The following is a 27,264-nucleotide window of genomic DNA, read 5'->3' on the forward strand; positions in this document are numbered from 1 at the left end:
TTACATAATAGACCACTTTACGTCTATAGACTACTTTTCACCCAGCGCGAGATTCGAACATCGAAATTTCTGAAATATTTTATTTTTCTTTTTATTTGATGAATTTTCAGCGAATAATTGTCAAACATACTTCATTTATATTTTCCGCACTTTCTCTTTGTAATTTTGTTAAATACGCATATTTAAAATGAAATTGTAAGACCGATACTCTCAGGAAAATTGTCGGAGATGTCTGGTGACGGAGCGAAAACAAAAGATTTAATATATCATATTGAAATTTGTCAAAACCCGCATAGGTGAGTATATACTAATGTAGCAGTGTGTATATACTCAACATCACTAATCTCGCGTCATCACTAATTTCGCGGTATTTGAGTTGCGTCATCTATACGTGGTGTTTACCGCGGAAGTTCGTGACCTATTTTACTCATGCTGGCGAAAAATGTTCCTACCTGCAGTTACATTGCTAAATATCTGTCAATATTCATTAAAATCGTATTTATCACATATCTATTGCAAAAATCCATGAATTAAGCAAATATTTGCAATGTTTATAAGTTCGTCTACCAGCTGATCGGCATTTGTCCTCATTAATTATGCAAATTAAGTCCCGCCTATAGGTTAGAGGACACAAAATTTTAAGTAACATCCCCCAGCTACACAAAAATAAATGAAATATCGGTATCAGGCGAGACATCAAAACGTCTTAACTTGACGGATTAATAAGGGGGAGGAAGGGATGGGGGCCCCTGACCATCTCAAAATACATCCATGATACAGAGCAGTGAATTTTTATATGTTAGTTAACTATCAAATAGAAAATATTAAGTAATGGTACGATTCTTAGGCTCCGCTACATTATGACCATGCCCGCGACCTCGTGAATTACTTGCAAAATATCTGGTGTGTCCGCTGCCCAGAGGAGAATATTTTCGATAGTGCCAATGTAAACAGATAATATAAAATGTTTAAATTGGCGTTTAATGACTTTTGAGTGTTCCTGTTAGTTTGACTTAGATAGCTTTTCAATGTTTGAATTATATTTAGTGTTTTTAAACCAATGATAGTTTGATTGACACAATTGTTGACCTATACCGCGACATTAGTGATGTGACGTCACGTGATAACAATGGCTGACTATTGTTGTTCGAAGTACACATGGATGTTTCTTGAATGATATGTTATTCATTTTCACACAGTTATTGATATTGTGGTAAAGACAAGAAATACACTGTAAAAAAAGTGTTGTGTTGTTTCTTGTTTAATGTGGTTACGTCGAATGTCAAGTACCGCGACATTACAGATGAACGGTATAATATGAAAAAGGCAAAGCCTCTGAGCGAGCGTAGCTTAAATGACAAAGAGACTATTCACTGCTTAAAACAATTCCGAGAACCTATTCACTTGAAAAGAAACAAAAATTTAGTGTCATTATACCTGTAACAGCGAATTTCATACGTTGCAAAATTTATGGAAAGCCGGTGTCACGGTGACGTCATTACCTGTTTGCGGCGTTCTTATGGCTTTATGCTTATTAATGACATTTTATCCCATTTTCTGGCCAATGCTTGTTCTTTTAAAAGAAAATCATATTTTTTTCTACCAACTGGAAATCTTTCTTGCATTATTTTTGAGTGATGGATAATATTCAGCAATCAAATGAAGGTCTGTATTCACTGCCAACAAAGCATTTCCTGTGAGCACCTGTCCTCTAGGATGCGCACTTCGTAAAATAAAAGCCAAATTGAAATTATTTCCATAAGGCCTAACATAACTTTTTAAAAAATAAATACACCTAATGAACATAGATATTGTAACTCAAATATAGATTTAAATAAAAAAAAAAAATCCCGACTTTGACGGAAGTAGAACAAAATGGCGGCGCCCAGACGCGACGAAAATTTTTCAGCTACATCACTTTGCCCCATTCGGCACACCTTTGTTATAATCGCCTACACATTGCCGTAAGGCGAGCTACGCGCTCGCAATTGCGCTTTGCGTAATTGCTCGCGAGCTATGCTCGCTATAATTAGTCTATGATATTGATTGTCCGATTAGCTCAGATGGTAGAGCATCTGACTTGCAAGCAGAAGGTCGCAGGTTCGAGTCCTGTATCGGGCTGCACATTTTTCAGCTCCTATTACATTGGTGCCTTGAGTGTGGTGACTAGCCTTGGAATCCTAGAGCTAGGGTGAAGCAATGGCTGGGTTAGTCAAAAGAATCTGAGTTTGTCTTTGAAAAAAAAAGGAGGGAGGAATGTAGCAGTGTGTATATAATGACATTAATGTATATAATTAGTCTATGATATCGATTGTCTGATTAGCTCAAATGGTAGAGCATCTGACTTGCAAGCAGAAGGTCGCAGGTTCGAGTCCTGTATCGGGCTGCACATTTTCCGCTCCTATTACACTAATATGAATTAAGGCATCGCCTAGAATGGGGATTTATCATTAATATATTTCGCTTTGCGCCACTGATAAACCCCCAGTTAGTAGGTTCATAGGCCACTTTCAACAGCAAGGCTGTTGGGTTAACTAATTAGCGACTTGGTTAGAGAGTCCGCCTATGGATCACGAGGTACAAGGTTCGAGCCCCAGTAGAGATCTTGGTGTTTTCTCTCCCAGGGTTTACTTTACTTCGAATAATGTTTACATGGCCCTTTTCTCGTTATTCCAAGCCTCTTAATCGGTATTTCGGTCCTTGTCGGTAATAGATTTAAGTTTCAAAAGCGTTTTTGCTATACTTTGATACTCCAACATCTAAACTGAAAAAATCCCCATTATAAGAAAAATTCTAAGAATCGTTGTTGATGAATAATCCAGGCTTTCACATGATGCCCCTCACCATGGCTTTTTCCACCTGCAGGTCTTTTCATCAGGAAATTGGGAAGGGCCTTGGCCTTTCAAATTGTGAAATTTATGCGCGATAATTGTCAATTTTGGGAAAAATAATCAATCACTTGTTACCAGAAGTAAACACCGAAATTTAGCTTCCCTGAAACATGGACTATAATCCAGGTCATGGAACGTAACGGATTGATCTGACTTAATTGGAATGTGTCACACGTTGTTCTGTGCACTGTTAGGATATAGTGCAACAAAAAATCAATACCAGACAAACGTACGCTTCCTCTGGCTATACTAAAATGTAAACAAAATCTTAACCATCTGTTGGCATGAATTTGGGAAATCTTACCTTGCATTTTGGGAAATATCTGTGCCACAGTTGGGAAAAAATAGTATATTTCTGGATTGGGAAGTGGCCTTATACAGGCCTAGATGTTACAGGGTTTTTTAGTCCCCTACTGGTTGAAAACCAGTTTCGGGGACTATAGGAATGCGCTTTTGCGTCATTCCGTCATTCTGTCATTCCGTCCGTCCGCAATTTCGTGTCCGGTCCATAACTCTTTTATCCATGAAGGGATTTTAATATTACTTGGCACAAATGTTCCCCATGATGAGACGACGTGTCATGCGCAAAACCCGGACCCCTTGCTTAAAGGTCAAGGTCACAATTGGAGGTCAAAGGTCAACAGGGCTTTTTTCCTGTCCGGTCCATAACTTTCCCATCCATGAAGGGATTTTAATATCACTTGGCACAATTGTACCTCATAATAAGATGATGTGTCATGCACAACTTTGAGACCCCTGGCTCAAAGGTCAAGGTCACACTTAGCAGTCAAATGTTAACATGGCATGAACAGGGTCTGTTTCGTGTCCGGTCCATAACTCTTTCATCCATGAAGGGATTTTAATGTTACTTGTCACAAATGTTCCCCATGATGAGACGACGTGTCATGCGCAAAACCTGCACCCCTAGCTTAAAGGTCAAGGTCACAATTTGAGGTCAAAGGTCAACAGGGCTTTTTTCCTGTCCGGTCCGTAATTCTCCCATCTATGAAGGGATTTTAATATCAGTTGGCACAATTGTACCTCATAATAAGACGATGTGTCGTGCACAACTTTCAGACCCCTAGCTCAAAGGTCAAGGTCACACTTAGCAGTCAAATGTTAACATGGCATTGAACAGGGTCTGTTTCCTGTCCGGTCCATAACTCTGTCATTCATTAAGGGATTTCAATATTACATAGCACAGATGTTCCCCATGATGAGACAACATGTCCTGGGCAAATGCCGAAGCCCTTGCTCAAAGGTCAAGGTCACCATTTGGGGACAAATGTCAATAAGGCTTTTTTCCTGTCCGGTCCGTAACTCTGCCATCCATGAAGGGATTTTGATATTACTTAGCACAAATGTGCCTAATGATGAGGCAACATATCATGCGCAAAATCCGGACCCCTAGCTCAAAGATCAAGGTCACAATTGGAGGCCAAAGGTCAATAGGGTTTTTTTCCTGTCCGGTCCAGAACTTTGTCATCCATCAAGGGATTACAATATTACTTGGCATAAATGTTCCCCATGATGAGACGATGTGTCATGCGCAACACCTAGAACCCTAGCTTAAAGGTCAAGGTCACACTTTGAGATCAAATGTCAATAGGATTTTATTCCTGTCCGGTGTATAACTTTGTCATGCAAAACAGGATTTGAATATCAGTTGGCACAAACATTTCCCTGGATGAGACCAGATGTTGTGCGCAAAGCCCCGGCTCTAGGTCTAAGGTCAAGGTCATACTTAGAGGTTAAAGGTCAAATTCAAGAATGACTTTGTCCGGAGCATTTCTTCTTCATGCATGGAGAGATTTTGATGTAACTTGGCAGAAATGTTCACCACTGAGGCACACTTTTTTTAGAATTATGTCCCTTTGTTGTTACTATAAATAGATTATATTGTAACTTTTTTATTACTGGCCATAGGGAAAAATTGAGACCACTTTTCTGTGGTACAACATGCATGTTACATCCAAATTTTAGGTGTATTTTGATCTATCTCTACTGGTAAAGAGTTTCTTGTGGACTTATATTTTATAGATTTTTTTTTTCTTTTTTTTTTTTAGGGTTTATTTCACTTTGTTGTTACTATAAATATCTTTTATGATAATTTTTTGTATAATCGGCCAAAAAAAAAAAAAATCCAAATGAAAACAACTGTACTTTTTTATATATGCAAATTTTAATCCAAGTGCTTTGTTATAATTTATTGTATATATAGTACAATATTGTTCATACATCATTGACAGATATCAGTTCATTATGTTATACTGCAGAAGAGAAAATTAGGTGCCTTCCAGTAGGGGACTTTGTATTGCATGGCAATACTTCATTTACTTGTTCTTTCTGGTTTGGGAACATAGCCTTTACCCACAAATTGCACAATATTGGGAATTTTGACGCGTAAATGTTCCAAATTGGGAAATATTTAGTCCCATAGGATATAGTAAGGATGTGTTTAAGCACTTTCTCATACACTTGTTTCAAACTGTACACCCTCTTTAACATACTTCCATTACAGAATTGTCCATAATTTGGTCAATGTTTGTGCAATTTTGATGAAATTTTTTTCAGAATGTAGATTGGGAATTTTTGCACTCATTTTGGGAAAAAATACATACTTTTTTTTATGCCCGTTTGAAAAACGGGACGTATTATGTGAACGCCCCTGGCGGGCGGGCAGGCGGCGTCCACAGACCTTGTCTGGAGCATATCTTCTACATGCATGGAGGGATTTTGATGAAACTTGGCACAGTTGTTCACCATCATGAGACGGAGTGTCATGCGCAAGAACCAGGTCCCTAGGTCTAAGGTCAAGGTCACACTTAGAGGTCAAAGGTCAAATTCAAGTATGACTTTGTCTGGAGCATATCTTCTTCATGCGTAGAGGGATTTTGATGAAAGTTGGCACAATTGTTTATCATCATGAGACGGAGTGTCATGCGCAAGAACCAGGTCCCTAGGTCTAAGGTCAAGGTCACACTTAGAGGTCAAAGGATACAAGAATGAAAACTTTGTCCGGAGCATATCTTCTTCATGCATAGAGGGATTTTGATGAAAGTTGGCACAATTGTTCATCATCATGAGACGGAGTGTCATGCGCAAGAACCAGGTCCCTAGGTCTAAGGTCAAGGTCACACTTAGAGGTCAAAGGATACAAGAATGAAAACTTTGTCCGGAGCATTTCTTCTTCATGCATGGAGGGATTTTGATATAACTTGGCACAAATGTTCACCACCACAAGACGGAGTGTCATGCGCAAGAACCAGGTCCCTAGGTCTAAGGTCAAGGTCACACTTAGAGGCCAAAGGTCAGATACAAGAATGACTGTCCGAAGCATTTCTTCTTCATGCATAGAGGGATTTTGATGTAACTTGGCACAATTATACACCATCATGAGACGAAGTGTCATGCGCAGTTCCCTTCTTTAGAATTACTTCCCTTTGTTGTTACTATAAATAGCTTATATTGTAACTTTTTCATTACTAGACGTAGGGAAAAATCGAGACCACTTTTGTGTAGTACAACATGCATGTTACATCCAATTTTGAGGTGTATTTTGACCAATCTCTACCTGGTAAGGATTTTTGTGTGGACTTAAAAAAATTTTTTTTTGTATTTTTTTTTTTTTTTTATAATTGACTGTAGGGAAAAACCAAGACCACTTTTCTGTGGTACAACATAGTTGTTACTTTCTAATTTTAGGTGTATTTTAAGGTATCTCTACCTGGTAAGGAGTTTTTTTGTGGACTTAGAAAAACAAAAGAATTACAATGATTACTAAACAACCACAAAATTAAAATTACATCTGCAAATACAGGTGCTAGAGTAAATAAATTTGCTGTGACGGGCGTATATTGTGACATTCTGACACTCTTGTTGCCATTGGGAATATAGCCCAATAACGGCTATAAAAACGGCCGAAAAAAATCCTGTGTTATATAAGGATGAAAAGCTTGACCTGTCTCATGGGGCTGAATATCGGCCCTATTCCCAATGCCAAATATGCTCCATTTTTCCAAATCTGAAGCAAAAAATTCCCAATCAAAAGAAAAAATTCCCAACTGAAATCAGTTTCTTGATTATTTTAAGATTATTCTTTCATAGTAAGTTTTGTTCACTAAGGAAATCACACAAAATGTTGGAAAAACCAACTCGTTTCTATTTTTAGTAACATGACTGTCTGCAACCTAGGCAAAAATTAAATATATGATTTTGCCCAAAATATGTATTATTTGTAAGTAAAAACCTTTCAAAATGCATAAATACATTAACATTTATTGAAGAAAGTACCCTAGGTCACTAAGCCAGGTCAAAGGAAAGGCTTGTGAACACTCGCGAGGCCACAGTTTTGACTCGACCTTTATGAAACTTGGTCAGAATGTTTTTCATGATGATGTCTAGGCCAAGTTTGAATCTGGGTCATGTGGGGTCAACAACTAGGTCACCCGGTCAAATTAAAGTAAAAGCTTGTGAACACTCTAGGTTACATTCTACCAATTCAATTCCTTATTTATTTCATATTAATAACAAAACATTCAGACCTCATTTTCAGCACTTTAGAGCATTTCAATGATATGAAAACCATATATGGTCATTTAGTATAACATGTCTTCTTATCAAAAATAGAAAAATATTGACATGTTATGTTGAATATAAGAAAAATAATCTGTTCTGAGAAACATCACCCTCTAAAAATGCCCCCATGAAAACAGCCGTTTAGCAGTTACGCGTAGGTAGACATTTTTCACAAAGAATAAAACTTATTCCAAGAAATTTACAATGAAAATGGTCTAGATCTATTCTCAAAACTATAAGCAATAAACATAAGCCAAAAATTTAACTGTCACCTTCTCATGTCACTCATTATACCAGATTTCATCCATAGCATGGAACTACATTTTGGACTACTTCACATGTAACACTGAGTAGTTACTTCCGGTTTGGTGTAATCCGTCCTCTAGAGGCAACAGTTGTGACTCAATCTTTATGAAACTTGGTCAGAATGTTTCTCTTGATGATTTCTAGGTTAAGTTTGAAACTGGGTCATTTGGGTTCAAAAACTAGGTCACTAGGCCAGATGAAAGGAAGATCTTGTTAACACTACAGACCACAATTTATTTTAAATTTTAAGTTTGAAACTCAGAGAATTAGTCAGAATGTTTGCCTTGATGATCTATAGGTCAAGTTCGAATCTTGATCATGTGAGATCAAAAACTAGGTCACCTGGTCAGATGAAAGGAAAAGCTTGTGAACACTCTAGAGGCCACAGTTGTGACCCAATCTTTATGAAACTGGGTCAGATTCGAAACCTGGTCATGTGGAATCAGAAACTAGGTCAGTAGGCCAGGTCAAAGGAAAATCTTGTGAACACTATAGAGTCTGTAGTTTAAGTTTGAAACTCCTGAGAAGTGGTCAGAATGTTTGTCTGGATGAACTGTAGTTTAAGATCGAATCTGGGTCATGTGGGGTCAAAAACTAGGTCACCCGGTCAAATCAAAGGAAAAACTTGTTAACATTCTAGAGGCCACAGTTGTGACCCAGTCTATATGAAACTTGGTCAGAATGTTTGTCTTTATGATCTCTAGGTCAAGTTTGAAACTGGGTCATGTGGTATCAAAAACTAGGCTAGTAGTCCAAATCAACTCTGGTGAGCGATATAGGGCCATCATGGCCTTGTTTTTACAAACCATGTCAAGATCATGAAATTAGCTTCACAATTTTAGGGAAAATAAATCACAATTTTAAAAAGAATCACTTTTTTAGCTGGACTATTCGAAGAATAAGTAGAGCTATCCTACTCACCACAGCGTCGGCGTCACACCTTGGTTAAGTTTTTCGTACCAGTCCACATTTTGACAAAGTCCTTTGAGATAAAGCTTTGAAACTTTCAACACTTGTTTACCATCATCATGGCCAGTTATAGGCAAGAGCACATAACTCCATCAAGGATTTTGGCTGAATTATGGCCCCTTTTGACTTAGAAATCATGGTTAAGTTTTTCGTACCAGTTCATATTTTGATAAAGTCTTTTAAGATAAAGCTTTGAAACTTTCAACACTTGTTTACCATCACCATGGCCAGTTATAGGCAAGAGTACATAACTCCATCAGAGATTTTGGCTGAATTATGGCCCCTTTTGACTTGGAAATCTTGGTTAAGTTTTTCGTACCAGTTCATATATAGACAAAGTCTTTTGGGATAAAGCTTTGAAACTTTCAACACTTGTTTACCATCACCTTGTCCAGTTATAGGCAAGAGCACATAACTCCATCAAGGATTTTGGCTGAATTATGGCCCTTTTTGACTTAGAAATCTGGATTAATATTTTGTACCAGTTCATATTTTGACAAAGTCTTTTGAGATAAAGCTTTGAAACTTTCAACACCTGTTTACCATCACCATGTCCAGTTATAGGCAAGAGTACATAACTCCATCAAGGATTTTGGCTGAATTATGGCCCCTTTTGGCTTAGAAATCTTGGTTAAGTTTTTCGTACCAGTTCATATTTTTTGTAAAGTGTTTGACATATGGCTTTGAAACTTTTATCACTTGTTTAGTATAATAGTCTCTATCTGTAGGAAAGAGAACATAACTCTGTCATCTATTTTGGCTGAATTATGGCCGTTTTTGGACTTTGAAATTGGTTCTGTTTTCATACAAGTCCATGTTTTGTCAAAACTATTTGACATATATGGCTTATAAACTTTGAACACTTGTTTATCATTATGATTTCCATCTGTAGGCAAGAGTACATAACTATTTTGACTGAATTATGGCCCTTTTTGGACTTTGAAATTGGCTCATATATTGCCATTTAGTGCAAGACTTATCGAAATCAAAGTAATACAGGAACATTGTTTGTCTAATCTATTTATTATGTCTCCCACCACACAGTGGTGTGGGAGACATATTGATTTACTCCATTCTGTCTGTCTGTCTGTCTGTGTGTGTGTCTGTCACAAAGCTTGTCCGCACTCTAAGTCGAACATTCCTCATCCGATTTTCACCAAACTTGAACAAAATATGTTTGACCATAAGACCTCGGCCAAGTTCGATAACTAGCCAAATCGGTCCAGGCACCTTGGAGTTATGGCCCTTGAATTACCAAAAATCGGTCTTTTTACTCTTGTCCACACTCTAATTCGAATATTTCTCATCCAATCTTCACTAAACTTAAACAAAACAAGTTTGACCATGAGCCCTCGGCCAAGTTCGATAACTAGCCAAATCGGTCCAGGCATTTAGGAGTTACGGCCCTTGAATTATCGAAAAATTGGCCTTTTTACTCATGTCCACACTCTTAATCGAACATTTCTCATCCGATCTTCACCAAACTTGAACAAAACGTGTTTGGCCATGAGACCTCGGCCAAGTTCGATAACTAGCCAAATCGGCCCTGGCATTTTGGAGTTACGGCCCTTGAATTTTTGAAAAATTGGCCTTTTTACTCTTGTCCACACTCTAAGTCGAACATTTCTCATCCGATTTTCACCAAACTTGAACAAAATATGTTTGACCATAAGACCTCGGCCAAGTTCGATAACTAGCCAAATCAGTCCAGGCATCTTGGAGTTATGGCCCTTGAATTACCAAAAATCGGTCTTTTTACTCTTGTCCGCACTCTAATTCGAACAGTTCTCATCCAATCTTCACTAAACTTAAACAAAACGTGTTTGACCATGAGCCCTCGGCCAAGTCCGATAACTAGCCAAATCGGTCCAGGCATTTAGGAGTTACGGCCCTTGAATTATCGAAAAATTGGCCTTTTTACTCATGTCCACACTCTTAATCGAACATTTCTCATCCGATCTTCACCAAACTTGAACAAAATGTGTTTGGCCATGAGACCTTGGCCAAGTTCGGTAACTAGCCAAATCGGCCCAGGCATTTTGGAGTTACCACCCTTGAATTTTTGAAAAATCGGCCTTTTTACTCTTGTCCGCACTCTAAGTCGAACATTTCTCATCCGATCTTCACCAAACTTGAACAAAATGTGTTTGACCATGAGACCTCAGCCAAGTTCGATAACTAGCCAAATCGGTCCAGGCATTTTAGAGTTACGGCCCTTGAATTACCGAAAAAATCCGTCTGTTTACTCTTGTCCGCTCTCTAAGTCGAACATTTCTCATCCGATCTTCACCAAACTTGAACAAAATGTGTTTGGCCGTAAGACCTTACCCAAGTTCGATAACTAGCCAAATCCGCCCAGGCACTTTCCATTTATGGCCCTTGAATTACTGATTGGATCCACTCATCCAGACCATCTAATTGGATCCACTCGTCTAAAACATCTAGAGAAACTAACATTTTTCATCATCTAAGGGGCAGTTGTGGGAGACATGCGCTTTTCTCAAAAGCATCTCTAGTTTCTTTTGTCTGAATATCCGTGGAAATACTTTGACCCCATTCTTCAATCAATTCTTCGAATAGTCGAGCGCGCTGTCATCAGACAGCTCTTGTTTTTGATAAAATGAAAAGGCTAGGGCTTCTGCACAATTTGAATGAAAAAGCCCTTGATTGTTCAATGATAACTGTTCTTTTGTCTAAAACATTTGTGCATCTGTAAGGAATGAGCATGGGTAAAATCTTTAAAAAATCTGCACCCAGATCTGGAGAAAATGTTCCACACTATTAGATAAAGGATTTCATAAACAAATGAAATATGCAGCGAAGAATTTGTAAAAAATTTTGTAAACTAGCAAATGTGCTAACATACACAAGATTAGTAAGCAGAACCCTGTCAGGTTTTGAACACATTAAAGGCACTGACCTCCAGATTTGGCTAAAAATAATCTTTCTCTCAAACTGAAGTTTGATCAAATTATGAACATTTCAATACGAGTTTTTGTTTCTAAAATATTTTTAAAAATCCAAGTCAAGAAAAAAAGATGGCCTCGTCGGGAATCGAACCCCGGACCACCGCGACAATAAAGAGTTTTTCCCGACGACGTAACCAATAGAGCTACATTGTATTGCGGAATTATGACTACAAAATATAGATGTTTATAATTGAGACAGTTTACCTGGAGTAAACGCTTTTCAATTTTCATCGTTAAAAGTAGTAAAAACAGCATACCGGTATTCTCATGTGTTTCCGTAACATATAGTTTGTCAGTAATTAAGTTTTAAAGCCTTCTTAACAAATATAGCATCCAGATATGTAAAAAAATATTTTTTTTTGTGTGTTGTCGAATGATCTGGAGGCCAGTCCCTTTTAGCCACTAGCAACATTTATTCATATACTTTTAAGTATTAATGTCCATGAGCATGATGAATAACTTTCATGTGTATAGTTTATTTCATTGTATCGGATAGGTCATTAGGTCATAGACCCATTTGGCAATTTTAGTAAAATAATATGAATAATATGACAGACATGTACGTATAATATAATTTCATATTTGCACTGTATTATACAATTCTAATAAATACAATTGTATGAAACATTAGTTGTCACAATATGACATAAATCAAAATATGCCATAAACATAATGTACACATACTTGTATGTACAACACAATTAGTCGTACATTATATATATTATATTGCAACAACAAAACGATTGAGGCACTTCAAAAATCTATAATGTGATCAATGCTATATGCTCAACTGTATACTGACCAGTAAAAATATGTAGAACTTCAAATAGACAGAAGATTTAATCTTGTATTTTTAGCACAGCAGTAAAGGCAGATGTGGTTTCAAATGTTCAAAGATTGTTTGATGTCAGTGGCAGTCTCTCTACAGGAGATTTATACCTTACAGAATTTAGGGATGAATTCTTAAAGCAACATGTTGACAAGATTGCCATCTCAGACACAAAATTATCACAGCACGAGGTAAACCAACTTTACTTTTTTTTTTACAGAGTATTTCTGTTTTGTTGGATTTTATGATCACACAAGGCTGTTGATGGGATATTTCAACTGACAAAATATCAACAGTACAGTGATATATCAACCAGACTCTTATGGTGAAAGTATGAAAGCAAGAAATAGTTCCATCTTAGTTTATTTCTGGGAGAGATACAATGTAACTTTCTTGTCCTTGTTAATTAATAAAAGTGTGTATATAATGAAAGATGTCAAGTGTAATAGCTAAATTTGAACATTTTTTAAAACATTAAAATGAATTGCTTCTAATTTATCTGCTACATTTGTATTGCTGTGTTTTACATTTTCTTCACCATTATCAGTATGCAAAAATTCTGTATCCATCTACTTGACCATATCGGCTTTGTTGTCAATACATGCACATCATTGTCATGGTAACTGGTGACAACTCTATGTCGCATCTCCACAATTTAGATAATATGCCAACTGTTCAGTTTTTAATTGTGACTGAAAGCCTAATATGCTTGTCTGGTCATAATCGCATATTATTATACAAATTTCCCCACATTGCAGAGCATAGACTTGAGTGTGGCCACACTTCATTACCATGTGTTCCAGCTACAGGAAGGAGGTCCAGGTATGGAAGAGTTGGAGGATGAAGATCTTGCAGCAGCCAGTCACTGGATTCTGCCATCACGAGACTTTGATGGAATGTGGGAAAGCCTTGTGTTTGATGAAGATATTAAAACAAAGGTTCTTCTTTTTAGCACAGTTTAGAAGAAAGCTTGAAGTTGAAGCTTATGATCAATTAGAAATCCTTCTAGTCTGGTCTTTGTGAAAAGTCAATAACAGTTCTAAATATGAGTTCAGTAATCAGTAGGTAGGCTTCTGTGACTCAAGTGAGGTTCAAACCCATGACCTCTAGGATCTGTGGATCATGTTTTTTAAAGTTAAAATATTTTTAAAAAATGAGTTCACTCCTTTACTTTTAATCTCAGTTTAGCAAAGTGTGAAATTGGCATGCCAGTACATATGAAGATGAGAAACTAGTATATTATTATTACAATTTTTATGCTTTTATCATGTTACAAATTGAATAAGATTGGGTAATGTAATGTTTTAAGTTTTCTGTTCCCTTTCAGTTGCTGAATTATGCAGCAACAACTTTGCTGTTCACAGACAAAAATGTAGACCACAATATCATATCTTGGAACAAAGTAGTCCTGTTACATGGTATGTTTTTTAGACAGTATACAGAAAACATACATTAGTAGCATTACTTAGAGAGATAAAATATATGTTACCTCTTATCCAGGGGCAAGGCATATGTTCTCCATGACAATTTGATAGGAAACATTGTGTCTGAAATCAGTCATTCCCCGCAGATTCATGTGGAGAAGTTGGCAGTTAGTTACAGAGAACAGGTGAGTACTTGTACCACATCCAGATATGCTGATTAGGTTTGTTATATAATATTAAAACATTTATCACAAAGATACAAATTAAGAATTCATTTATCATAATGAACTTGATCAGCAAACTTGTTTACATATTTTTACTGATTTCATTCCATATTCTTTTTAGCATATCAGCAGTTGTCTTAATTTTGGGGCATTCATATACATGTGTCACTTTTGTTTGATATTAGTACTCAAAAAAGAAAGTCACATTTATTTACTTTCTTAAGTATATACTGTTTTACATTTCAGTTTAGTGGACCTTCTTTACTGTATACAGGTCCATTAGTTTCAGGCAAAACATTGTTGTGTAAAGCATTGGCTCAGAAACTGTGTACATCATATTGATTGTATGTTACAGGTCCCCCAGGTACAGGCAAGACATCGTTGTGTAGAGCTTTGGCTCAGAAACTTTGTATACGTCTTGCAGAAAGGTTTAGTTATGGACAACTGATAGAGATTAACAGCCACAGTTTGTTTTCAAAATGGTTCTCAGAGGTAACTGATTCTAATTTAATGGACAGTTTATAAATGAATACTAAAAGATCCATTTTAAAAGTCACAGAATGTTATACTTTTCGAAATCGGTATCTGCATGTTTTATTACAATTACCCTCAACGGTGTGGGTTTGAAAACTTACTTGGGGCGTAGAATACTTTCATGTACGGAAGTTAAAAAGCTGGCTTATAAGGCTGGTGGTTCTAATGAGGTGTCAGCCGATGCCTGAAATAATGCACAGAGGGGCCCCTGTGGGTCTTCCTCACCCTCAAAAGCTGGAAAGTCACCATATAATGTTTGTGTCGGTGTGACGTTAAACCCAACAAGAACTAAGAAGCTTAAGCTTCACACATGTTGACTGGAATAAAGACATAAACTTCATAAATACCAGCTCATTAAACGCCAGATTTCACAATGAATGCAGTCAACACAGACTATATATGTTCAAACAAAAAGTAGCCAATTTCACGTACAATTGCCATAAATCTACTGAATAGGGAGATGTAGAAAAATTGATAAAAATACTACAAGATTTCTGAAATACACAATGATTTATCCAAACAGCTTTCAGAGCATATAGTAAATCAAAAAGTAGGATAAAATGGCAACCCATGCTTGTCTAAGAAATAAAACTTTATATAAACCTGTTATATATTACAGAGTGGTAAACTTGTGATGAAGATGTTTCAGAAGATACAGGAGTTGATAGATGACCCAGATGCACTTGTCTGTGTTCTCATTGATGAGGTAATGTGAAGTTCTGTTTGAAAGTTAGTAAAGTAATTCTCTCCAAAACTATCAAGAACTTTTACCATACTAGGAAACAAGCCATATGTAGTAGGGGTGATAAAATTCCCGATTAATCCAGAAACTCAGATTTGGAGGGTCAGAGTTCTTTTTGTTGATTAAATTACAGCAGCCTTAAATAAATTTAGGTATTTAAGCACAAGTGGTTCTGGTTGAAAGATAATGTGTTGTGACAGTCATCCATTGTAAGTCCTATTCATATACTGTTGATTGAATTAAACAATTTTATGAGTAGGTTGAAAGTTTGACAGCTGCAAGGAAGAGTGCTATGTCTGGTAGTGAACCTTCAGATGCTATTAGAGTGGTTAATGCTGTGCTTACACAGCTTGATCAGATAAAAAGGTTAGTTCTTCTAGATACTTTAAGAATGGTTAATGCTGTGCTTACACAGCTTGATCAGATAAAAAGGTTAGTTCTTCTAGATACTTTAAGAATAGTTAATGATGTGCTTACACAGCTTGATCAGATGAAATTTTCTTGCATTTGGTGAACTTGTTTTTGTTTTTTGTTGATCCCACTTGCGGTGAGCTCGACTTACTTGCCACCTTTGGCAGTTTGATGTATTTGCGTTTGTCCGTCCGATTTTATCCGGAACATAACTTTGACATGCATGGACCAATCTTGTTTATATTTGGCATGAATGTTTACCTCAATGAGAAGGTTGTGTCATGTACAAACCCCGTGTTCCTATCTCAAAGGTCAAAGTCACAGTTGGAGGTCAAAGGTCAAATTGAAGTTTGTCCGGAGCATTTCTTCTTCATGCATGGTGGGATTTTGATGCAACTTGGCATGAATGTTCACCATTATAAGACGGAGTGTCTTGGGCAAAAACCAGGTCCCTAGGTCTAAGGTCAATGTCACACTTAACAGCTGGCAGGCTTTACATTCTGCCCGTGGGCATACTTGTTTACAGTGAAAAATAAGTATTGATTATTTACTTTTCTATGTTTTAGCTTTTAATGTTTTGGTCAAAACAGCAATGTTTTAAAAAAAACAACAACAACAACAGATTTCACATACCTATATTGTTCTCTTTTACAGATATCCAAATGTGCTAATATTAACTACATCGAATGTAACTGGTGCAATAGACCTAGCGTTTGTGGATCGTGCAGATATTAAACAGTACATAGGTCCTCCCTCTCCTTCTGCCATCTTTAGTATATATAGATCCTGTCTACACGAACTTATCAAGGTAATGCATAGTTAAATGTGCAGTGTCATATGCCATATGTTATATTTGTGTAATGTAAAACCATTTAATCTCGTGGGCAGTAAATGTCAAGGTTTTGGTCATAAGCACCATTTAAAGGGGATGTGAATTTTGAGGTTTGAAGATGCAGTTATTGGGAATTTTATGTGTTTGTTGGGATTAAAACTTAGTAGGTTGGTGCAACCATGATAACCATAAAAATTAGTTCCCCCATGAATATTAATGATTTCACAGTATTGTAAAAGTAGAACAAAATGAGAAAGCTTTATATCTCTTAGTAAATTAAGTGGTTTTCAAGTAATCAGGTGCTGTTTATGTATGATTTATCAAAAATCCAGGCCTTCACGTGGTTTATTGTTTGATTTACAATTCAGGGTTGAGATGCACAAGAATCTGAACAATGAATTGTGGTAAATCAGATGATAAACCACAAAAAGGTTTTGTTTATTTTCATTTTTACATGCTTGTAAATATATTATGGTGAAAATTATGCTTAACTTCATTCCAGTAGAAAGTAACTGGGCACCATCCAGCAATTTGATGTGGCTAGTTCTTTTACTGGTCTGTGCTTCAACAGTTGTTTATCGCAGAATAATATATTTAACAATTGTCTTTCTGCTTTGTTAAAAAAACTAACCAATAAATGAAGCCATGTTAGAAATTTAGAATGCATTTTTATGCCCCGAAGGGAGGCATATAGTTTTTGAACCGTCTGTCTGTCGGTCTGTCAGTCTGTCCGCAATTTTCGTGTCCGGTCCATATCTTTGTCATCGATGGATGGATTTTCAAATAACTTGGCATGAATGTGTACCACAGTAAGACGACATGTCACGCGCAAGACCCAGGTCCGTAGCTCAAAGGTCAAGGTCACACTTAGACGTTAAAGGTCATTTTTCATGATAGTGCATTCGTGTCCGGTCCATATCTTTGTCATCCATGGATGGATTTTCAAATAACTTGGCATGAGTGTGTACCACAGTAAGACGACCTGTCGCACGCAAGATCCAGGTCCGTAGCTCAAAGGTCAAGGTCACACTTAGACGTTAAAGGTCTTATTTCATGATAGTGCATTGATGGGCGTGTCCGGTCCATATCTTTGTCATTCATGCATGGATTTTAAAATTACTGGGTATGAATGTGTACCACAGTAAGACGACATGTCGCGCGCAAGACCCAGGTCCGTAGGTCAAAGGTCCTAAACTCTAACATCGGCCATAACTATTCATTCAAAGTGCCATCCGGGGCATGTGTCATCCTATGGAGACAGCTCTTGTTTGCAAGTGGTCAGAATTAAAACCTTGGAGAGATTTAACATGATTGTTATCTGTGTCTAGAATTGTATTTACATTGTTTTGAGCTTTACTGATGCAGTCATAGTGAATTTTAATCCTGCTATGTTATAGTATTGCCTATGAGAATGATCGAGAAGCATCCAGAGTAATGTTATGGTGAAGTACATAACTATGTCCTTCATATTTCAAGGGGTCTCCACAGTTAAGGGGTTGAGTTACTGACTGTGGATAGCATGCCTGACCACTGTGGGTTTGAAACATCACTGAGGGTATAGAATTTGCATGAAAGTAGCAGTTAGTTTTTAGAATGTCAGTGGTTCTGACAGAAATAATTTCTGAAGTTGCACCTGGGGTCTTCCTCCTCTGAATGTGGAAAGTCCCAATTGAACCAAAATTGTTACCAAGAAAAATAAATACTTTGCACATATTTGATCTTGCGCACCTCCTATTTTTCATCTGGGTCAGCCCCCTATTTCTAGAGTTATGGCCCCTGAAATAGTAAAAATTGCACATTTTCACCTTGTGACACGCCTAGCTCAAAAAGTATTTAATATAAATTGATGAAACCTTGCATGAATCTTTATCATGATATGAACTTGCGCACCTCCTATTTTTCATCTGGGTCCACCCCCTATTTTTAGAGTTATGGCCCCTGAAATAGTCAAAAAATGCACATTTTCACCTCATTATGTGCCTCACTCCAAAAGTATTTAATGTAAATTCATGAAACCTTGCTTGAGTCTTTATCATAATGTGACCTTGCACACTTGGCATTCTTCTTGAGAATTTTAGCGTTTATTACAGAGTTGTGGTCCTTGAAATAGCCAAAATAGTGGATTTTTTGTTTGTGATGCTCATAGCTAAAAAAGTATATGGTATAGAATAATGCATCCATTTCATAATTTTTAGCTCGACTATTCAAAGAATAGTCTAGCTATTCTACTCACCCTGGCGTCGGCGTCGGCGTCACACCTTGGTTAAGTTTTTGCATGCAAGTACATACAGCCATCAATTAAAGGCATATAGCTTTGAAACTTATTTTTTCTTTTTCTAGGTCAATTACCAACCTCTCTGGGTCAAGTCCCATAACTCTGACATGTATTTTGAGCAAATTATGCCCCCTTTTGGACTTAGAAAATTTTGGTTAAAGTTATACATGCAAGTTACTATCTCCAAAACTAATGCAGATATTGATTTGAAACTTCACATGTGTCTTCGGGGTTATAAAACTAGTTGATAGCAGCAAGTCCCATAACTCTGACTTTCATTTTGGCCAAATTATGCCCCCTTTTGGACTTAGAAAATTCTGGTTAAAGTTTTGCGTGCAAGTACATACAGCTATTTCTAAAAGGCATATAGATTTGAAACTTATTTTTTCTTTTTCTAGATCAATTACCAACCTCACTGGGTCAAGACCCATAACTCTGACATGTATTTTGAGCAAATTATGCCCCCTTTTAGACTTAGAAAATTTTGGTTAAAGTTTTACATGCAAGTTACTATCTCCAAAACTAATGCAGATATTGAATTGAAACTTCACATGTGTCTTCAGGGTTATAAATCTAGTTGATAGCAGCAAGTCCCATAACTCTGACCTTCATTTTGGCCAAATTATGCCCCCTTTTGGACTTAGAAAATTCTGGTTAAAGTTTTGCGTGCAAGTACATACAGCTATTTCTAAAAGGCATATAGATTTGAAACATTTTTTCTTTTTCTAGATCAATTACCAACCTCACTGGGTCAAGTCCCATAACTCTGACATGTTTTTTGAGCAAATTATGCCCCCTTTTAGACTTAGAAAATTTTGGTTAAAGTTTACATGCAAGTTTCTATCTCCAAAACTAATGCAGATATTGAATTGAAACTTCACATGTGTCTTTGGGGTTATAAAACTAGTTGATAGCAGCAAGTCCCATAACTCTGACCTTCATTTTGGCCAAATTATGTCCCCTTTTGGACTTAGCAAATTCTGGTTAAAGTTTTGCGTGCAAGTACATACAGCTATTACTAAAAGGCATATAGATTTGAAACTTATTTTTTCTTTTTCTAGATCAATTACAAACCTCACTGGGTCAAGTCCCATAACTCTGGCATGTATTTTGGGCAAATTATGCCCCCTTTTGGACTTTGAAAATTCTGGTTAAAGTTTTACATGCAAGTTTCTGTCTCCAAAACTAATGCAGATATTGAATTGAAACTTCACATGTGCCTTCGGGGTTATAAAACTAGTTGATAGCAGCAAGTCCCATAACTGATATGCATTTTGGTCAAATTATTCCCCCTTTTGAACTTAAAACTCTTTTGATATTTAACCTTTTTGGGTAATACTTTCCTGCTTCTGGGACAATATTTCGAATAGTCGAGCTTGGCTGTCTTATGGACAGCTCTTGTTTTTGAGGCTATACCCCATTAAGACTGCAAACATTTGAATGATTTCCCCTTATTTGTGACAAATGTACCAGTGGGGGGCACACCCTGTGTCCTACAGACACATTCTAGTTTTCATATATTTTTATTTCAGGCTGGAATAATTGTCTCCTCACAGTCTGTGTTAGATCTCAGAGCTCTAGAATTCATGAGATTTGTAGAAAATGATATCACTAGAGACAGTTTACAGCTCAGAGAAATAGCAATGTAAGTTTCCATCATTTAACTATACAGTTCTCACTAAACAGTATTTTCCTGAAGGGTTGATAAGGTCTAGGAGCCAGAGGATAACTTCAGTTATTTGTTTCAACAATTGTCGATCGTAAAGAGGCTTTGTAGAATAGTAAGAAAAATAAAAAGCTGGTCTTCTTTCTAGTTTAAACTGTCTACTCAAATTATTATTGACCACCTTGAGTACTTCAGTTACTATTAACTAGGAGTAAGGTACAACTGATCAGTGGAATAAAACGCTGTGTATTATGGGATCAACCACGGCAGGTGGATAGCTTCCACAGAAGTTGTCAGCTCTCTAACTTGAGCAGTTCTTATCCAGTATTCACCAAACTTGGCCTGAATGTTTAATGGCATTATATCTTGGTCAAGTACGGTAACCAACCAGATTCTCTCAGTGACTGGAGTTACGGCACTTCAGTTACTGCGAAAGTTTACAGTGTCTGCTCAATAACCTGAGCAGGTGTTATCCATTGTTCACCAAAGTTGGCCAGAATGTGTATGGGCATAATATCTCCACCAGAATAATTACCAGCCAATAATCCGATTTGTTCTGTGTTTTGGTCCATGAATTACTCAAAATTCAGAAAATTGACTGTCAGCTATGTTTTTCGTGAATAATTTTCTTTGGTCGCAACCATTCTTATACAGATTGTGTATCACTATAAAACCTAGATCAGTTTTGATAACCAGCCAGTTTGGATAAGTATATCGAGCATTGTGACCTGACCCTTGCATTGGTCAGAAATGCAAAAATTGAAAGTGTCTACTGAATATTTTAATGTCATAATTTATTTGTTGTGACAGGCATATATAATGTAGGCTTTCGAACTGCAGCAAGGAGTATTCTGTGTGGCATTGTCTTGTAAATAAAGACAGGATTACTGATAAAGTGACAGTTTGTACAAACTTTCAGTGATCTCTTAAGACTGCAAGCCTTCAGATTCACGTCTATTTTCTTTAAATCTAGGAAGTACTTCCACTTGTTAGTAATTGTAAAAGTAAACAAAGTGATAAAAAGCTGTCGGCTGCATTAGTTGTGCTGTAAAACATGTAAGATAGGAATATTTCATTTGTACATTATTGTTGAACTCATAAGATTTAAGTAGGAGTTTTGATATTTAAAAGATGTACCTGTCTGTTTTACCAGTTTTGATATTGTTATGTTTGGATCTTGAGCTATACAGATAACAACAAAATAAAAACTTAGCAGTATGTATATTATAATTTCAGTAAAAGTCATGGTCTCAGTGGAAGAACCTTGAGAAAACTACCATTCATTGCTCATGCTTGCTATGTACAGGTTAGATTTTTTTTACTTTAATCTTTAATTTTCTCCTGCTATTTTATACCATAGGCAATACAGTCTCTTATAGATATAAATGTAATCTAGTGTCGGTGAGATTTAATAGCAGAAAACCTGTAGACATATTTGTTGACAGATTCCTGCCATTTTACAGTCGGCAAATTAGAAGCATGAAGGTTATACTTCCAGTTGAAATAATAGAAAATATTAAGTTACTGTGTTTGTCGGCAAGTCTGCAGAAACAAGCTGGATTAACTTAACTTCAGAAAGACATTAACCTGATATTCTATTTATCCTGCCTTTTCATCAAAAATGATTTTCAGTCTACCTAAACTTGCATTTGATACTAATTCTTTTGATACATTATTGTATAAACATAGTACTCATCATTGTGACTATAATGGTACATGAATCCATGTGTAATTTGGTTTAAGTCCACATGTCGCAAATTAATTCTTGAAATTTACTCACAGACAAGGATTATTTAAAATAAATGAATGATGATTATGATGGAGAATGTTAATATTCTTGAAGCAAATCTTACACGAAATCTTGGAGTGCTGACAACACAATATTAGCAGTTACTTGGTTATTTTTAGGGGCAGTTGACTACTTGATCCATGAATTAGACACGATTCTGTCTTCAAATTTTAAATTTTTCAGTGTAAACACAAGGAAGTAATTATTGTAATTCTGGAATTAGATTGTATTTCAAATGACATTTTAAACAGTGATTGAGAATTATTGTATGAAATTCGATAATGTATACATTTAAAAAGGTGGACTCCCGTTAAATTCATCAGCACTTGCTATGTAAAAGTTGGATGTTGTGAAAAGCCAGAGTTTTCCCGTTTTAGGGAAATAAAGGGGTAGTGGCAGGATAAGAAATGTTCAGTAATAGCAATTTACAATTTCAAGTTACTGGTAGTTAGGTAGAGTAATATTTACAAATCTAAAAGTAAGAGCAAGAGCTTAGTTCTTGAATATTTCTAACTGCTTGGTGTGACTTTCAGAAACCAGAAGTGTCCTTACAAGATTTTCTGATAGCCTTGGACAAAGCAGTGCAACAACAGTTTAAAGAAAGGGAAGATCTTGTAAAGGATTCCTGAGTGTGGAGATAGTGGCAGTACTATCGTGTCTACTTAGCAAGATATAACAAAAATATTTGTGGTGGAAGTAAGGAGTTGTAATGAAAGATGATCTCAAATAAAAAGTTCTGTTTCTTGAGAATGAAGAAAGATCTCAAACTTTTCTTGAATAATTCAAAGTAATCTTGTATGTTTACATGGTCAGTAGAATTCTCATGGATTATCAAAACTACCTTGACTGCGGGACAGATATGCAGTGTGCTCTTTGATATTATATAGTGACCTAAACAACAGAGTAGATTAAGATTCTTAGCCTTTGTTGAACGTAAAGTGCTACCTTACTGTTTTTATATTCATCAAAATTGATATGCAGAAAGTATACTGTTATCTTTACCAATTTTGTTTGCTCATAAAAGATAACCAAGTGGTTATTGTGGTTGGAATAGTTTTTTCAAACTTTGTGATATATTGTTAAAAATGTTTTTATGTATTCACTTACTTGATCTCGTCTGTTAGAGAAAAATTTGGAGGTATGTTGTGGGGGAGGGGGATGAGCAAATAATTGATACAGTTGATGTATTTTGTTAGGTCGCTGAAGGCACAGGCTCTAGATGAGCTGTTATAAGAGGATGGTACCCTAACATACAGTAAATGTTCGGTTTCTGTCTTTCCAGAAACTCTTACAGTTACAGCCTTCTTAGTCTTAGAAAACTTGGCATCAAATCCAAATGTTTTCACTTCACTAAATCTTACGTCAGCCATATTTTGGGATATTCACCAAACTTAATATGAATAATTATGATTTTTTTATGTGTGAAACTGCACGTTGTATCGTGGAATCAACAATTTTTAAGCAAATTTTGTTTTTGTTCTCTGCACAGGGAAGAGAGCGTCTTTTATAGATTTATGTAGAAAATTTGTCTGTTATGTGATGCGAGATACAAAAAAGCACTGTAAGATTAATAAATGGCCGTCACCTTAGGGGAAAACTGAAGAAAAATGGCTTTAAAAACCATATCATCCCTTGTCCTGACTTGGAAAATAAATGAGAAATTTAGTTTAGTACAAATTTGTAAAGAAAGATTGGTTTAAGCTACTAGGTTTAGTCATTCCGAGACATTTTCAAGATTGTAATCAGTAATGATGACAGAACACCCAAGATGCCCTCCTCTGTTTATTGTACATATTGTATAGAGGTTAGATGCAGAATTTGTATGGGAAGTTCAAGGTATGACAGAAGTATTATAAACACAGGCCAACAATGTAATACCTTTAAACAGCTATTAATTCAATATTCTGACCAACCATTTATATATCTGATTGTGTAAGACAGATAAACAGGTCTATGAAAGTCCTTCTGTTATAATACAAGCTTTCATCATTCTGAGAAGTAGAATGCATTATATCCATTTTCAGCATTTGTAGGTATTCCACCATTTTTGTCTAAACATTGTCACATTACACCTAGGCAGATACTCTTGTTAAAAATCTGACATTTCTGCCAAGGCCGTGTTTTCAAATTGCAAAATCATGCCACTGGGAGCGTAGCCAAAGATGTTGTTTTTGAGGTTTTAAGTTTAAAAGTGAAGATCATAGAAAAGTCAATGTCATATATATAAAAGTCAGTTTGTAGGTCTTGCCAGAAATTTAAATATGGTCATTTATGAGGGTTGTAGGACCAAATGTTGTTTATTAAGGTTTTAAGTTTAAAGGTGAAAGTCATATGAGGGTCATGGTCAATATAATAGGGTTATTATAACTGTAGCTTGATCTGGGATGCAATATTCGGCTCGAGTGGATTTTGCTAGAGTGGATCCCACGAGGCACGCAAGCGCCGAGTGTGATCCAACCGTGCAAAATCCACTCGAGCCGAATACAAAGTCCTGAGCTACTGTTATAATGACACTTTTATTATATACCTTTACCTTTTTGATTCTTGTTTTGTACATGAACAAAATCTTCAATGTTTATCGATATTAGATGGAACTTAGTGAAATTTTTATGTGCGCTATTTATAGAAATGTGTCGGGTCATGCATAATAATGAAAATAGTCCGGCAGCATACAATACGGAAGGTACAATACGGAATTTAAAAGGTACAATACGGAAATTTTTGTCTGTCTGTTCGGGGCTTCCGTGGCCAAGTGGTTAAGGTAGTTGACTTCAAATCACTTGCCCCTCATCGATGTGGGTTAGAGCCTCACTCGGGGCGTTGAATTCTTCATGTGAGGAAGCTATCCAGCTGGCTTACGGAAGGTCGGTGGTTCTACCCAGGTGCCCGCTTGTGATGAAATAATGCACGGAGGGGCACCTGGGGTCTTCCTCCACCATCAAAGCTGGAAAGTCGCCCTATGACCTGAATTGTGTCGGAGCAACGTTAAACCCAACTAAATCAAATCAAATCAAATTGTCTGTCTGTTCATATTTAATTGTGAAATACAAGCCGATTTTTTTACAGAATTTATATAGGTATATAATAAATGTATTGGTTAGTTAGTAGGTCTTGCCACAAGGATTATTGAATGTGAGAATGAACTAAATCGGGTCATTAATGTAGGCTGCAGACAAACAGTAAAATCTTGATCGGACGTACATGTACAGACAGTTCAATCACTATATGCTCATGGGGCATAAAAAAATGTTTTTCATCATCAGTTTTCATTACTAATTCAGTTAGGCACTCAACCAGTGAAAGGGTTTGTGAACATGATTTTGACAATCGCGCTTTTCATAAGGCGTAAAAAAAAAAATTGTTTGTTTCCGGTATCCCAACCTACCCTAAATTTTTGGCCCGACCCTAAATGTTTTTATTGTCTTGGAGAATATTTTTTTCAACTTTTTAACAAAAAATTGCAAAACTGCACTTTTTATGCTTTAAACATGCTCAGTGATGTTAAAAATCAACTTATTGATGCACTAAAGGCATAACCCCCTTGTTTGTATTCATTTTTTGACACAAAAATATTTTCTGAAAAGTCTCCCTTAAAAAAAAAATTCCCCCCCAAAAAAAATTTTCCGACCTACCTACCCTAATTTTTTTTGAGCATGTTACCGGAAACAAAGAATTTTTTTTTTTAGGCCTAAGACATTTTCAGTTCCAGGTACCCTCCAAAGTCGGGAGTTATTGTTAAATTTATTTGTAATTATAGTGAAATGTATCCAAATGAGTACTCAATAATAGAGCAACTTTTATATGCCAGGGACATACATACAATGCTAATATTTTTGTGCTCTAGGAAACGATAGTCATATGTCAACAGTCATGCAAATGTGCTAATGTTTTATAACTCTTTCAAAATATATTATTTATGAAAATGTATTTGTTACTTTCTTATGCAAATGAATAAAGTTATAGATATCTTATTTTGATTGTTCTTTTACTGTTAAACATACTGATCAAATGAGCTTAACTTAAAATGGGAGGTTAGCGGTCTTTACCAGATATATCAAGCAAAGAATACAGCAAAAACAATGTAGTTGTATTTTTTATCCCCCAGTTGAAGGCGGAGGGATATAGTTTTGGCGTTGTCTGTCTGGAGTCATATGTAGGAAGTGGTTGGGAATATTTAAATAAAACTTCACATACATGTCACTGCGGTTATACGGCCTGTCAAGTAATGCACACACACTTTCGTCAGGATGTCTTGTAAGTTAAGAGTTATTGCCCTTTAATTGTTTAAAAATCCACATATTTGTACAGAACAAATTAACCAATTGGTAGAATTTCATCAAACTTCTTTTTTTTTTCCATGAACATTTATTGTAAACATGTGAAGTTGTGTACAACCCCCCCCCCCCCCCCCCCCCCCACCCGCCACACACACCCAAAAAATGTTTTCATTCCTTATTTTAAATTTTTTCAAATGTTCCATGAATATTTATCAACTTTCAAAGTTGTACCCTTCCCCCACCTGGCTCCTCCACCCAGTCACCCCAAACACCCCATTCTTGCAGCATCATAAGCTGACCATGTACAGCAAGAAACATAACTCCATCCTCCTTTTTGCAAGAAATATGGCCCCTTTTGGACTTAGAAAATACCAGATTTATTGGTTACGTTTTATGTTTAGGTAAACTTTTCTCCTAAACGATCAAAGCTATTGATTTGAAACTTACAACAGTTGTTTACCATCATAAGCTGACTCTGTACAGCAAGAGACATGACTCCTATCCTGCTTTTTGCAAGAAATATGGCCCTTTTTGGACTTAGAAAATCA

The 27,264-nt window shown here is 36.3% G+C and overlaps 1 protein-coding gene across 2 annotated transcripts; it reads left to right on the forward strand.

Annotated features, from left to right (window-relative positions):
- Nucleotides 1–87: 87 nt before the first annotated feature.
- On the forward strand, nucleotides 88–26,401 carry LOC123549028 (pachytene checkpoint protein 2 homolog). 2 transcript variants are annotated; one of them, XM_053545743.1, is made up of 11 exons: nucleotides 88–296; nucleotides 12,571–12,733; nucleotides 13,301–13,480; nucleotides 13,870–13,960; nucleotides 14,546–14,682; nucleotides 15,344–15,430; nucleotides 15,726–15,832; nucleotides 16,532–16,685; nucleotides 20,517–20,629; nucleotides 21,887–21,956; nucleotides 22,973–26,401. In XM_053545743.1, exons 1-11 carry the CDS (start codon nucleotides 229–231, stop codon nucleotides 23,066–23,068), a joined length of 1,266 nt encoding a protein of 421 aa, XP_053401718.1. In that variant the 5' UTR covers nucleotides 88–228; the 3' UTR covers nucleotides 23,069–26,401. The 2 variants fall into 2 exon arrangements, with proteins under 2 accessions (XP_053401718.1, XP_053401719.1); XM_053545744.1 differs by lacking the exon at nucleotides 88–296 and adding an exon at nucleotides 1,997–2,207.
- Nucleotides 26,402–27,264: the final 863 nt, after the last annotated feature.

Source organism: Mercenaria mercenaria, chromosome 6 (genome assembly GCF_021730395.1).
Source record: "Mercenaria mercenaria strain notata chromosome 6, MADL_Memer_1, whole genome shotgun sequence".
Classification (NCBI taxonomy): domain Eukaryota; kingdom Metazoa; phylum Mollusca; class Bivalvia; order Venerida; family Veneridae; genus Mercenaria; species Mercenaria mercenaria.

Bases quoted from the DNA above. Each gene is read 5' to 3' on its own strand.
- LOC123549028 (XM_053545743.1), top strand. From the start codon at position 229: ATGTCTGGTGACGGAGCGAAAACAAAAGATTTAATATATCATATTGAA. The intron at 13,961-14,545 runs GTATGTTTTTTA...TGTATGTTACAG, and splicing joins CAAAGTAGTCCTGTTACATG to GTCCCCCAGGTACAGGCAAG. The intron at 21,957-22,972 runs GTTAGATTTTTT...TGTGACTTTCAG, and splicing joins CTCATGCTTGCTATGTACAG to AAACCAGAAGTGTCCTTACA.